A 14327-nucleotide genomic window follows, 5' to 3' on the forward strand; every position below is an offset into this window, starting at 1 on the left:
GCTAATGAGCTCATGAAGCTGAGTTCAACACTGCTGTTACCAGTCTTTCAGAATGACCAAAGTAGGGTTAGCATACAGTGGTCCAAACCTGCAGAAGCTGGAAGTGTTCCAGGAAGGTGAGTGGGACTTGGTGTATACCCAGAGCTTGGAGATCAATCCCTGTTCTGGTGATCATTGCGGGGACCTTTATTTCTTTCCTTGTGATAGATATGCCAATGGCAGTTTTTAAGTAAAATTAAAATTGTTTGTTATAGTCACCTAAACATTGGCATTCCAGATGTGCTAGTGGATATTTTTTTTTTACTCTTTTCTTCCTTTAGCAGATGGATGTCTTTTGGGTCCTAGCAAATCTGGTGGAGCTACTTTTACTTAGAATTTCATGTTTCTTGGGGTTTTTTTCTGCCTGTTGGTTTGTTTCTGTTCTTATTCTCTCAGATTTAACCTGAGAAATCCTTTGAGAGATAGACGTTGGAAAGCTGATATTTTTTGTTACAGAGAGTAGTTGTTCTAGTCTTGTTAACCACTTGTGGACTAAGAGTTTGGGGCTTTCTTCAGGTTCCTGAGGCAGGTGGGCAGTATTTTGTTATTTTTAAAGTGAAATTTTAAACTGGTTAGAGTCGATGCTAAAGTCAGAGGAGATTTTAAAGGAGAATTTTTGAGCTGTGCTGAGTGCAAGATGGGAAGCTGGAATGAGGAAGGGGATGGGACAGGGCTTTTAGAGGAGACAATATAAATTGTGAATGTGATCATACTCAGTATTATCCTGTTTGTCATTAATTTTACAGACTGATAATATTGGTGGTTGTTAGTGTTTAAAAATGATGAAGTAACACCTTGAGAGACCCTTTTATGTTTTGCTTCACTTCTCTCATTTTGCTAAGTTTGTAAGTGTGTATTCCTATACTAAAGCTGAGATTGTCAGTCTCGGGAAAAGTAGCCTTTCTGAAAATACTCTTTTAATTTGGCGCTTAACAGCAGTGTTTATTTTTCCTCTGAGGTGGAAATCTCAAAAGAAATTCAGAGCTTTTTTTTTTCAGGGCAAGACTGGGATAAAACCCAGAGTTTGCTCACAGTTTGTGCCTTGTCATTGAGAGGAGGGGCATGCCTGTTGCAGGGTAAGGCAGCTTGTCACCTGCATGGGTGAGCAGGACCTGAGAGCCAGATGTCTCACAAACATCCCTATCCGCCTGAGAAGCAGCCACAGACTGCAAAGAGCCAGGACCCTGAAAATGGGAAGAACTTTGGTTCTGGAGCAGTTCGTTCGAACTGAAAGACCCTGGAGATAACACTGGATTGCTGAGAGCTGGGACTCACCCATTCCTGTAACAGATGAATCCTGTTAAATCTGCGCTTGCCAAGGGAAGACTGTTCAGTCAGAAAGCCTTTCTCCAGACCCTAAATTACATGTGCTATTTGTTTATTTTAGAATAGGCTTTTCATAAGGGGCCAGCATCTCAAAACCTACTCTTTACACTAAGTTCTTACACCTGCCTATTTGAAAGAAAGATTTTGCTATTTCTTTAAAAAGAAAAATTTACTTTTTCTTTTCTTGCCACGGGGAAAATACTGCTATAAAGAGCTTCAAGATGTGACTGATGACTGCTAAGATCGTTTGTGAACACAGTCCTCTCAAGTATATAGATAAAATCTATGGGTTCCTGCTTCAGGAGTTGTGTTTGTATGCTCTCAGAAGCAGAGAGTAAATAACAGACTCTGGATGCCTGGTGCCAAGTGACAGGAGCAGGGATGATAAATAGCTACTTTCTCTTCTTGTTTCTTTAGAAATTAGTTCTCAAGACTGTTATGATATTCCACGAACATTTTCGAATGACAGATCCAATTCATTGGAGGGCTTCCATAACCACTTTGTAAGTATGGCTTGATCTGATGAGAGGCAACAGTGACAGTGCTTGAATGCGCTTTGTTCCCACGTGAAAAAGCAAGCTGCACGGTGTTTGTGATTTTTCAGTTTCAGTAGAATATGTTAATCTGAGTAGATTAGCTTAAAAAACTCATATGATTCACAGCTGATTGCGTAACTTATTTTGTTAAAGGAAATATATGTTAATTCTAGAAAAACAGAAGCATGTTGACAGTGGGAAGTGTTTCAAGTGAAGAACTAGATGAAAATTATGTCCCAATGAATCCCAACTCTCCTCCACGACAGCATTCCAGCAGCTTCACTGAACCCATCCAGGAAACAAACTATGTACCCATGACACCAGGCACGTTTGATTTTCCGTTATTTGGAAAGCAAGTCCCTCCTCCTGCTCACATGGGTTTCAGGTCCAGTCCAAAGACCCCTCCCAGACGGTCAGTACCTGTTGCAGAACGTGAGCCACCACCAGTGGATCGGAACCTCAAACCGGACAGAAAAGGTGAGGAAAATGTCCTACAGAAGTTGATTTTTATAATCTAAAAAAGCAGTATAGCTCTCTGAACTTGTGATTAGTGGGAAACTATAATCTTTTTAGATACTCTGACAAAATAATTTTTATCCTGTGAGAGCCGTAACATAAAGGAATTCTAGAAGTATTTTTACCCATATTCAAAAACCACAATAACAATCCTAAATACAAGCATAGATTTAAATTTTATTGCTGTTGTTACTAGTAAAAAAAATGACGCAATTGCTAACACTCAGAAGTGTTGAGTTAGTCCTTATACACGGAGACAGCCAGTCGACTCGTGATGGAGGGAGAGCACGCAAGGCTTTGGATAGCCACATGTATGGCCGTAGCGATGCTTAATAGCAGATCAGTACGTGTTTTCATTGTGTGAAGTGAAAGTCAAAAATCACTTATTGTAGGTAATTGCTTTTGAAGTAAACATTGTTAGAAGAAAATAGTTGTTAGAAGAATGAGTTGCATATTGTGCTGCTTTTTAGTCCTACTCCAAGTATGCAATGGTCTTCTGTAATTCTTACATAGAATACTTAAAAATGTCTTCCAACGAAGGACGAATTAGATTGAAGAAATAGCGTTTACTACTAGGGAGGTAGGGTTAAGTCCTCATTTCAGTCTGTAAAAGCAAGGAAAATCACATGATGTTGGAGCTGCTGAATGCTTGAGTGTTAGTGGCCACATGGAGCAGACACAGGAAGTTGTTTCACATGTGGTCTGTGAGGTTACCATATATATTTTCCTTGGGATACAAATGGGAGGAGGAAATGGCTAATTCAAACCAGCTCTTAAGATACATTTGCTTTATCATGGGAGCTGGGTGCCGTGCTTATGATGACATTTGTATAAACTGTAGTAGGTTAAAATTTCTGTGCCTTTATAGAATGTGCTAGATTAAACAAAGTCATAAAGCAACAGGAAAACTGGCTTTATGTGGCAGTATTTTCAACAGTAGAACGTGTGGAAGATGACTATTATGTGTCTGAGGAAGCTGCAACAACTCCAGTGACAAAACTGGGAAAAAAAAATCCCCTAAATTTTAGAAAGCCCCTTCAAAGCTATTCTAAAAATGTATCTCTTGAATCTGGTACGTCCTTAAAATAAGGATTATTGGAGTGACCAGTGTTCTTAAAGACAGATGGCACTGTTACGATGTGTCTACAGTGAATCACTAATAAATAGCTTAGTCTTTCTAGGTAATGTTAAATTGTTTTATTAGCCAGGCTATCAGAAATACAGGTAAAAGCTTAAGGAACTTATTTCCCTACTATGCAGTTTTTCAGACAAAATAACTAGCTTTCTTGTAGAAATGGGCTCTAATGAACATTAGGTCAAATGCCTGCACTATTTTATATTTGAGTGAGTCCTATTTTTAAAATTATGCATTTGGAAAATTAGTATTTACATTGAGAATGGCTGACTTCATTTTAGGGGAAACTCAATGGCAAATATTTAGATGATTCAAAAAATTCACTAACTAAACCTTTAAATTAGTTTTTTTTATCGCTAAGTGAAAACAGCCTGTGAAGTAGGTAATATCACTACGTTGTTATTGATCTCAGTGTGAAACGGAAAGTACCATGTCTCATTCCGGCTGTCCATCTCCAGAAAATGAGGCATGGCCTTTCTCAAGACCCTGGCTCTCTGCTTGTGTCTAGCTGTGTCCATGTTACCAGACAGTAGTTTTGTTTAGTTCTTAAGAAATTCTGGACAGTAACAGATTGCTGAAAGCTGATACTGGAAAATATTCTCAAAATAAACACTGAACTGGTTTAAAATATTTTCCCTGACTGGCCAGTTTGTGTATTTTACTGATAAAATGTTTGAACTTTGTAAGTAGTAAATTTATATGTTGAAAAGCTTCTTACTTTCGCTGCTGGCAGTACAAAGCAGTTGCACAGCTGTCTGCTGGGGCAGCATCCCTGCTCTTGCATCTCTTTTCTTGAAACTGAATTAGTGGTTTGCATTCTAAAAGTGATGTGTAAGGCTCCTGCTTTGCTCCTCTCCACAAATGCTTTACAGCTAGAAAGACTTAGCTAACATCAGGGAAAAGGTTTTCAGATGTACTAACATACCTCTTAATGAGCGTGGAGTGACTGGCTGTGTTTTTTACCGGTAGACTTTTAGAAGCTGTTAACACTGTAATAAAGATGATTTTTAAACATAATTTAGAAGATAAAGTAATAGTAAAATAAAACTGTCTCCAAAAGGAAATATTTTATAGTAAATGCTTGAAAAAAGCTTTGTGAAGGTCTTGAGCTACCAAGAATGGTAATGATTCTGATTTGTCACTGAGGATTTTATCTTAGTAACACACACACACAGGCTTACTCAAATTTTGTCAGGTGTACCACTGCAAGTCTTCCATTGTTGCGAAGAGCAGGTATGATGATACATCAGGGTAGTAATATGTTCCCATTTCAGTAGATGAGTTCGCCATGCAAATAACTCCTTCCAAAAATACCTTTGGGAGAATAAAACTACAGTTCCTTTTGATGAATTAAAATAGGGTAAACCTCTTATTTAGTGGACCCTTAATGAACTAAAACAAGTGTTTGCTTTATATTCTACTGTGTTGCTTTCCAGCTTTCAAGTTCTTGTAGCAACTTCTGTCATCGGGTTGTTTCTGCTTATATAAACGTACCGCAATGGCCTTCTGCTACAACTTAGTCCACAGAAAGCATCAAGTTGGCCGGAATGTTCAATAAAACTTAGGCATACATAGAAAGGAGGGGAATGGTACACAAGATAGTTACCTTCAGGGTATTGCTCCTTTAAATGTTTTTGGTTTGTTTGGGTTTTTTAATATGGCTTTTCTTTGGTTCGAGAATTTCTGTTAAAGACCGCCACTGCATCTCTAAAAGCTGGTATTCCCGCAGAGATCAGGTGTGTTGGAAATAAGACCCATCTCATGTTCTGCCTGAAGAAGCTGCTGTATCTTTTTTTATTGGTTTTGCAGATTGCTGCAAAAATAGTGTTTGCACTGCCTCCAAGTAACAATTCCTTTTTGGTAGCTATCCTTCTTACTGAGAAATACCGCCATCGCCTTTTCTGTGAGCATTAGCTCTCGCTCAGTAATGTTTCTGTGTGGGCCAGGGTTGTTTGTTATGTTCAGTGCTAAAAATGCACTTGACAAAGAAATAATGCAGTGCAACTAGTGCACAAAGGCAGAATGCACTGCTTTCTGTTATCTAAGTGTATATGCTTAGCATCTTCTCTATTTTTCTGTAGTTTAAAGGCTTACTGGCAGTCTAGTTTGACAGGTAGAAAATGGAAGGCTCGGTGATGGCAGTGGCCATTCTGTTGCACATAGTCTGGTCTCCCCTCTGCTGTTTCTGTTTTGTAAACCCGAGATGAAACACATACTCAGTTACTTCTGGGTCTGCTCTCTTTAAAAAATAAATTATGTGTCAGGCAGCAAGGATTTGGCAATCTGTTTATCAGCAGCAGTGACTGTAGGGTGTTTGTCTTCACTGCTCTGATACAAACACCTGATGTTCTGGATAATGTATGAAACTGTTAAAAATCTCCACATTTTTAAGAATAGGCACAGTTACAGAAAATTAATAACATGGGTAAACTAAATGTAGATAACAAATAGGTCTAAAATTCACTAAAGTACATGCACCTTCTTCTGAGGAGGGTACTTGTGCAGCCCTGCTGTGAGAGCCTGAGGCTCCTCAGTCTTCTCACTTGTAGGAGTAGCTGGGGCCAGGAACCATGGTGACCTCTGAGATACCCTGTGTCTTTTTCCACGGGTTTGTAGAAGAGCTTTGTTTTAGAAAATGGGTTTAAAAACAATAACAATTTTTTAAAAAAATACAGCCTTGTGATTACACTACACTTTCATGTACTTTCAGTTTTCTAGTTCATAGCCACTTCTGTAAATGTGGGAAGCTTCCAGTACTTTCTGGAAGTCTTGAAAGTAATTTCAAAATACAGTATTAGCTTCCTGCCCCAGTACCTTGAAGCAAAGTGTTTTACCAGTTCTTTAGAGAAGCATACCAAAAGGTAAGTGATGTATTGCTGGGGACAAAATGGAGAGCATTTGGCTGGGTGCTTTTCTGCATTCACCTGTAACTGAGTGACAAAAGTAATCTCTTTTTTTAATTTGTTTTTTTCAGGGTGCTGTTTCTTTTATTATAGAGATCCATTGTCTATATCGATTTTGTATTTCTGCTTTTTGGCTGCTTTAGCTTGCCACGGTTGCATGTAGTCATGATGCGTAATTGGAAGCATTGCTGCTAGCAAAGGGCTTTGAGTGGAAGAAACATTGCATTCACCCACACAGCTGGGTCTTACTCTCTGACTTGTTCAAAGACTGTGGCTGGTTCTGCCACAGAGCAGTTACGTGACTGTTTTGACAGGCACAGGTTCCTTCCTCAAAACACCAGTTATCCAAGAAGGAGAGACATGGAATTAAAGATGCCCAAATGCAGTGAGGCAAAGACTCCCTGGACAGTGCAGGCAGCAAAGAACAGCCAGGTTCTCTTCTGCTGCACCTCATACTTTCCCCGAGGCTCTTCAAAATAACTGAGAAGGGTTGTGATGCGAGGCAGTGGGTCCTGTGATCTCCAGCCTGCTGACAGCTTGCAGGACTGCAGTCAACATCTCACTGTGTGTCAGGGAACCACTCTGTGTAGCAAGGCAGGTCCCAGGTGGCTGTGCTGGCAGTCTATGAGAAGGTTTTAAGGCCTGACAGAGGTCTGTGAGTCTAGACGATCTTAATCTTCAGTACAAATGTGACGTAAATCAGAGATCAAGGAAAGTGCATGGTCGAAAATGAAAGAGGTAGGGTGTGAATTAGCTTTTATAAGTCAGGAGACAGCATTTGAATGGTGCAACATTTGAGAGATGGGGGGATGTCTGTGACCTTGTCCTGTCCCATGATTTATTTCCAGGGGTAGGGGTGAGGCTGTGATCTTAAAACCAGACTTCAAGACCAAACAACTATAAATTTTTTTTTTTTTTTTTTAAAAAATACTTGTTTAGGAGCCATCTGGAAGGACTCCTTATAGCTATGTAATATTTTGTGTGTGTGTATAGACATCTCATATGTAAAGTTCAAAGCTCTTAAGAAATGTGTCCTTGCTATCTTGGCTGACAAAACACAGGTTTTTTTTCAATATCTGAATGAAGCAGTTAAACCCATGATGGAATGGGTGGTGGCAGAATTTAGTTCTTCAAAGTTTAGGTTTTATGTCCTACTTACTGTAACTTGAAAACTTTCCTCTTTTCTGAGGGGCAGCACATCTCTGTTCCAAAGTGGGTTTTTTAAGGTTCTGAAAAGAAATATATGAACAGTGGGCATATGGCTGAATTAACAATTTATGACCATGATGGAATGAAAATCAGAAGTTAAATCTCATGAATTTGAATATAGTGGAACGCTGCCCACTTTTGTAATTTTTTTGCCTCATAACCCTTAAACACTTTATGAGAGAGTTCAGTTTAGCACAGATCCTGGTTCAGGATCTTGGGGAGCTGAGATGGAATGATGCGCTCAGGATCACTGAGCAGATTGCTGACAGAGGCAGTAAAGAACTTGGGATTCCCAGCCTACAGATTGGTACTGGACTTCAGTCCGTTTGTCTTTGATAGCAATTGTATTTGCCCAAATATTGTTAGAGTCTTATCGCATTCAAGAGTATTTTAAACAAGATTTTTCAATCCCAGTTTCGGTTTGGATTGCACAGATTATTTGGCTCATGACAAAAATAACCAATAGCTACTGTAGCGCTATTTTCACCTTTTTTTTCTTTTACAAAAGGCTGATCTAACAAAAATATATCAGCATTTAGTCTGAGATGCTTTCTGCGACTCAAGTTATACAATTGCCTTTAAGAGCTGTTTGCTTTTAAAGGCAATTGCCTTTAAAAGGGCCTGCTGTTTGACCCTCATAATTTTTATTCCAGCAATTGGTAAACTAGGATTTAGAGATACACATGGTGATGCACACATCTCTCTTCATGCCAACAAATTACTCAGTTACACCTTGAAAACAAGGAAATGAACAAACAGAAGAAACCAAGGGAAAGGAAAAAAATTCTCATGGAGTTGTGACTTGTGGTTGTTTTAAAAATGTTAAAGACCTTATCTGGCTGTTTTTCTTGTAGATTTTTCTCCTTTAACATGTTACAAGACATAATTTGTGTGGTTAAACCACAGATATGTGGATTGCTTATAAAGATTTGGCTGTATCTTTGCCATGACTGCTCATGAGTATCTTCCAAACAGATTAACTTCATAGAAAATTTCAATTTTCTTTATTTCAGAGCATAGATGCATTTAGAAGAGGTATTTGTGTACAGAGCTTTCACGTGGCAGGAAGCATCTGCCACAGTCTGGCCCCCATAGGACCCACTATGATTTTTCTGGATGACTGACATTATCGCCTGTTGTTGTAGTGCCATATGATGCTGTAAATATCGCAACAAAGTAGGTAGATGTTAAGGAAATTAAGAACCCTCATTAATCATGAAGTTAGTTATAAACAGCCTAGTGAACAGCTTCCTTGTTAAATATTTACATTTGAATGTCTGAGCTGGACAATGTGAACATATCACACGTCCTGATATAGCAGGAGCATCACACCATCCTGAAATAAAACTCCAGAGAAATACTTAAGGCATTTGTGACAACAGGAGCTGACATTTCTTTAATAATAATAATATTAATTAGAAGTTGGCAACACTGTGGTGTTCTGGGCTATCATGATTGTCTTAAAGGATCACTCATTTTCTCAGGCTTTAGGACAAATAGCCATTGAAAAATTCTGAATGGTGATTTTCATGAGCAGCAAGATCTGAACTGAAGATCTGGTGAAAAAGAAGCTGTAACTTTCATGATGACTTTTCTGAGCAGAAGTACTATTCAATTTGCTTTTAAGAAATCTGTGCATTTAACCCTTGCATTTACTTTAGGAAGTTATCCCTCCTGTTCATTCCATTTAAGATTTTAAAATCATAAGATATGTGGGGATGTTTTGGTGCTTCCTCAGAGTTCCTAAAGGAGATTGAATGCAAATTTATTGATTTTTCTTTTTCCCCCCTCGATTCCACCACCACCACCGTGCCACCTCCCCCCCCCCCAAAGTTGAATGCAAATTTTTTGTTTTTTTTTTTTCCCCCCCCCATTCCCCCCCCCCCCCCGGGCCCCCCCCCCCCCCCCCCCGCCCAAAGCTCCAAAGACCTCCATTTTGCCGAAAATTATGCTTGCTTCATGGCTGTACTAAATTACTTCTACAAGGCTAGTTTTTACTCAGTATCTTTAAATGAAATCTATATAGCTCTTTGCTATGATATACCAGTCCTTAACTTGCAGCTGTGATCTGTCTTACGAAACTCTGAAATAACAGATACTTTTAAGTAAGGAATTTGTTTGGATGGCTGCATCACAGCTGCAAAGGAAGCTATGGTTTACTGAACATAATGGTTTTTAAAAAATTAAACATTGGAGTTTTCTGAAGACAAACTGCAAGACTTGCTTAGATACTGGTGGTAGAAATGGTAGCGTTGTTCTCCGAAGATGGTAGGGATAGTAGGACAGAGAGAACACAGGTAATAATGCCTTCTGTCCATGCAATTTTTCTTTTCATCCCTGTGTGCTTAATGCCTTTTTAAGGAAATACAGTTTTTTATATGCTTATTATCATGCTGTTCCATAGGCCTTTTTATAGACTAAATGGTAGGCTTGATTTTTCTGCTGAACAAGTTAAACTTCATTAGTTTTTTGTGTTTTGTGGGGGGGAAAAAAGTATCCCTTGGACTTCATGAGTCTTAGTGCAACTTTAAACTGCTAATCAATAAACACTCCAGAACTCTGTCCCTGGGCCTGAAAACACTGTCTTTGTTATTGAATGCTTTTCCTTCATCATGCTTTGGGGACTTTTTAAATAGACATGTAGAGTTATTCACAAATTAGAGCAGTCAAATAGTGTTTGAATGATTAATAGCTTTGGTATTCTCTGAATCGTTTTTATGGTATTTGGTGAGTATTTTATGAATACCAGTGAACTTTAGTTGTCAGATGCAGTTGGACTTCTTTGTAATTAGATACCTTTGCCAATTCATTCTTATTTTCTGGAGCATACTAAGTACCAGTGCTCTGAGAGAAGTTATTCTGAGAAGAAAGAAGTCTAAGAAAATTTGAGAGCCTCTCCTTAGGTGACTGCTTTTTATATTTCATGATATTGAAGGAATAAGTTGATTTCAGGTTGTTTCCACTGTCCTAAAGAGACTGTAGTTATCACCATTCATGTCGTGTCACTGACCAGAACTAAGCACTTTATTGATATTCCTATTTCTTGCTGGATACTAGTATAGAAATGGATTGAATGTTGTAATACATGTTTCTAATTAGAAGTACCTTGGCAGGAAATAGTCTTAGTAAAAACAGAGATGGAAAAGCAAATTCAGAATATTTGTAGAGCTCTGTGGTGAAGACCATGTACCCAGGAACCTGAGTTCACTGGAGTGAGGAAGAGGAGGAGAAGGAAAGGGGAAGGTTGTTCTGCAGAATTGAAAACCAAATAATAAACCCTGTGGGAATATGGCCATGAGCTTCACTTTGGTTTTTAAGTAAAAATCTACAGTGGTTCTGAGTACTGTAATTCTTGGACCTCAGTGCAAATTTCAGTTTCCTCTAGTTACGGAGAAGAGGGGGAAGATGCATATTTTTAAATGGAAATGAGAAACTGCTGATAGCCACTTAATTGGCTGGTTTTGCCTTTTGCTCTCCCCCTCCTATTCCAAGTAAACCACTGCTCTAGCATTCCTATGTCTCTGTGTCTCCTGAGGATTAGTCCTGTTGGCCAGGAAACAGCATTAACAGATCATGCATTTCTTAAATTTTATGTGAAGTTAGAAGATTTACCATCAGATTTTAAGCCCTAAATAGCTGGTATTTAAATAGCGTTGGCCTCTTTCATGAGGATGCTTGCAATTTCCTGATGTAAAATCCATTGCAAGAAGCCCGTCAGAAAAGACGCGTTCTTGACAGATATCTTGTTTATTACTAGTGCTTCAAGGTGATAGCCTGAAAGGGAGTGAGGCTTTTCAGTGAGTGGCTTAACAAAACCGAAAACGTTGGCCTCCACCTACTCTGATGCAGGAATTTGCTGCAGTGGAACCACCTTTCCCCCCCAGCATTATATTCCAAGTGTTTTATGGAAAACAAAAAGAGAGAATATGGTAGGCGATGGAAGAACCAAAAGGTTTTTCAGTTTAAAGTTTTGTTTGAAACAAAGTCAAACATGTGAAATGGACTCTTCTCCTGATGACTTCTCAGACAAAGGCAGCATTGACACACACCGAAATGCCAGGAGCAGAATTCATGCCATCTGAGTGCACTCTAATGCTAAATCCATAATCGCTTGTTCTGCTTGGCAGTTTTTACAAGCAGCCGTTTGTTAGAAAAATAGACTTCATTAGTGATTTTTCAGCTCAGAGTGCCCTTGCGCTGTATTTGGTAGAACATGCAGAGGCTGAGCTGCTCTCTGCTGGCTGTAGCACTTTGCATTTCACAGGTGGTGACTTGACTAAACAGCGAAAACATCTAATTTTTACTTCTTGTTTGGTTGGTTTCACTTGCCATAACTCATTTGGGGTTTTTTTTCCACTTATAGGTTTGCATCCAGTGGTGTTGCAACACTATTTCCTTTTCAGTTAAAAATACATATATGTGTGTGTATATATGTATGTATATAAAACCTGTATTTTTTTTTTTTACCCAGATTTATCTCTCCCAGAATAGGTGTGTGAGTTAAAAGCATTGTCCTGTGTGGGTGCGTGAATATTAGGAGGGGTAAATTTGGGCCCAAACCGCAGGAAATGCGTTTATCAGTATTGCTGGCATTGGCTGTGGGGCCAGGCTTTCCACAGGGACCTGTCCTTCTACCTTCACTAGGGTGATTCGAAGGGCAGCCCTGTGACACTTAGCTTTAGTGATAAGTTCTGAATAAAATGGGTGTTGGAGACCAGCCTGCTGTACAGGTGTGAGACACTTTCTTCTCCCTATTATATTCAGCTTGTTGCTTCTCAGAGGTACTAGGACGTGCTCTTGGAGAAAATTAGTGAGGTTACTTGGGAGCAGCACCAGGAATTTCAGGCACAGTAATAAGATACAAAGTTGTAAAAAATAAGTATTTCTGTTCCACAGATCTGGTTTCAGATAGTGACAGAACTGTCTATTTTTAAATACAAAAAGGGCACTTGTAAAATTTCTGATGTAAATTTTCTCTTAAAAAGGTGTCTTTTGAGAGAGTAAGGGACATTATTAAGGGCTTTCTATGGCTTAGCTCTTGTTAGTTTATCTTCTCAAATGGACAAAAACAAGGTGGAGGAATTCTGCACTACAGACACAAATAAATAACCTCAGTTTGACTGTGAACACCCCTCCCTTTTCCTTTGCCTGCTGTCGGGTCTTTTCTGTTGGCACAGTATAAGCTCCTCAACAGAGATTAGGCCTTTTGGTTGTTTGACTGTGAACGCCCCTCCCTTTTCCTTTGCCTGCTGTCGGGTCTTTTCTGTTGGCACAGTATAAGCTCCTCAACAGAGATTAGGCCTTTTGATTTTTGTTTTGTAGGAATCAAAAAGCAAAAATATTCTTTCTCTGACATTAAACTAGAGGAATTGCAGTGTCCTGGCTGGTTGGTAGCACCAAGCTCTTTTGCCACTGAATTTATTTAGGTTGAACAGTCTTTCAGCAGCAAGAGATGAAAGCTCAGTGAGTTTAGTTTGTGCAGGAACATTTTGTGTGTTCTTGTCTGATGCAGAAGAGAAATATTATAGGGACCTGTACTTATATAAATAGCCCTTCTGAAAGTCTCAGAACTTTTGGGTTAGAAGTGCAAAATTAAGTATGAGGCAGACACTTGCATAATATCTATGTTTCACAACTGGGGATAATCATAGTTCAGGAAGGTTGGCTGCACGAGACCACATAGTGTCATTAACAGAAGGAGAGATATAAGTCATAGCCCTGAGTTCCATGTGCTTCTCTTCTATATCATGGGTTTCAGGCACTTCAGCATATGTTTGGCTATAAGAGCAGAGAGGTTATGAAGTACATGCTGGTTAAATAATTTCATTAGCCCTCTTACGTCTGCTAGATTTCTCACCGTACTTAGTCTGTGCTTGTATGACAGGTCATTGATTGGCATTTTTAATTGAGTTGTATCGGGTCAAATTTATTTTAAACCAGATTATAAAACTGTGGAACACAAAATTTATTGTGATTAGGTAATGATATTCAGCATCAAATTGTTGTCAATAAAAGGCATTTGAATTTGAACTTCTATATTTGTTGAATCAATCTTTGTCTTTTTATATAGGCAAGCTTTTATCATAGAGTTCTAGGCAAGATACTTGAAGAGTATCGAATCAGCTCAGAATGAACTGTGCCAACACGTTGGGTCATGCTTTTGACTTAGCTCCAGTCAGTGGCATAATTCACAGAAATGCTTTGTGTACCTCTTTACAATCTGGGTCTTTGGTTACCATTGCCCAACTGCTTGGCCTTTCCATCTGCCCTTTGAGCCATTTAAGGGAGCATCTTGTTTTGAAATAGGAGGAGAACTGTCTTCGTAAAAATAATTACATATCCTTTCTTTTTAAGGAAGTTGCTGTGCAGCCCTATTAGTAAATAGATAAATTTCGTCTTACCCTCGTGATCTCTCAGAAGCACTGTGTAGAAGTTAACATACAGGACAAAACCTTTCTGTTTACCTTTCTTGTTGTTACTTGATTATTCCCAATACTTCAGTGATAACACTAATAGAGCACTTCATATGCAAAAACCCTTGGGGTAGAGATTTGCAAAGTTCTGATATTGGTTGCCAAGTTTATTTTTTTACAAGGCATTCTCACTCATTGCTGGTAGTACCAGCCCACATCTGAATCTGTACCAGTCCTTTCCCTTTTTGTG

General features: G+C 38.9%; 1 protein-coding gene across 1 annotated transcript in view; it reads left to right on the forward strand.

Annotated features, from left to right (window-relative positions):
• The window catches only part of GAB1 (GRB2-associated binding protein 1), a 63437-nt gene that overhangs the window by 40380 nt on the left and 8730 nt on the right, over positions 1 to 14327 (forward strand). Inside the window, exons 9-10 of the mRNA XM_010132025.1 lie at positions 1783 to 1868; positions 2075 to 2378. Of these exons, the coding sequence (XP_010130327.1) occupies positions 1783 to 1868; positions 2075 to 2378 (390 nt within the window). The remainder of the gene's footprint in view (positions 1 to 1782; positions 1869 to 2074; positions 2379 to 14327) is intronic.

The sequence above is a fragment of the Buceros rhinoceros genome, unplaced genomic scaffold, assembly GCF_000710305.1.
Source record: "Buceros rhinoceros silvestris isolate BGI_N320 unplaced genomic scaffold, ASM71030v1 scaffold13642, whole genome shotgun sequence".
NCBI lineage: Eukaryota > Metazoa > Chordata > Aves > Bucerotiformes > Bucerotidae > Buceros > Buceros rhinoceros.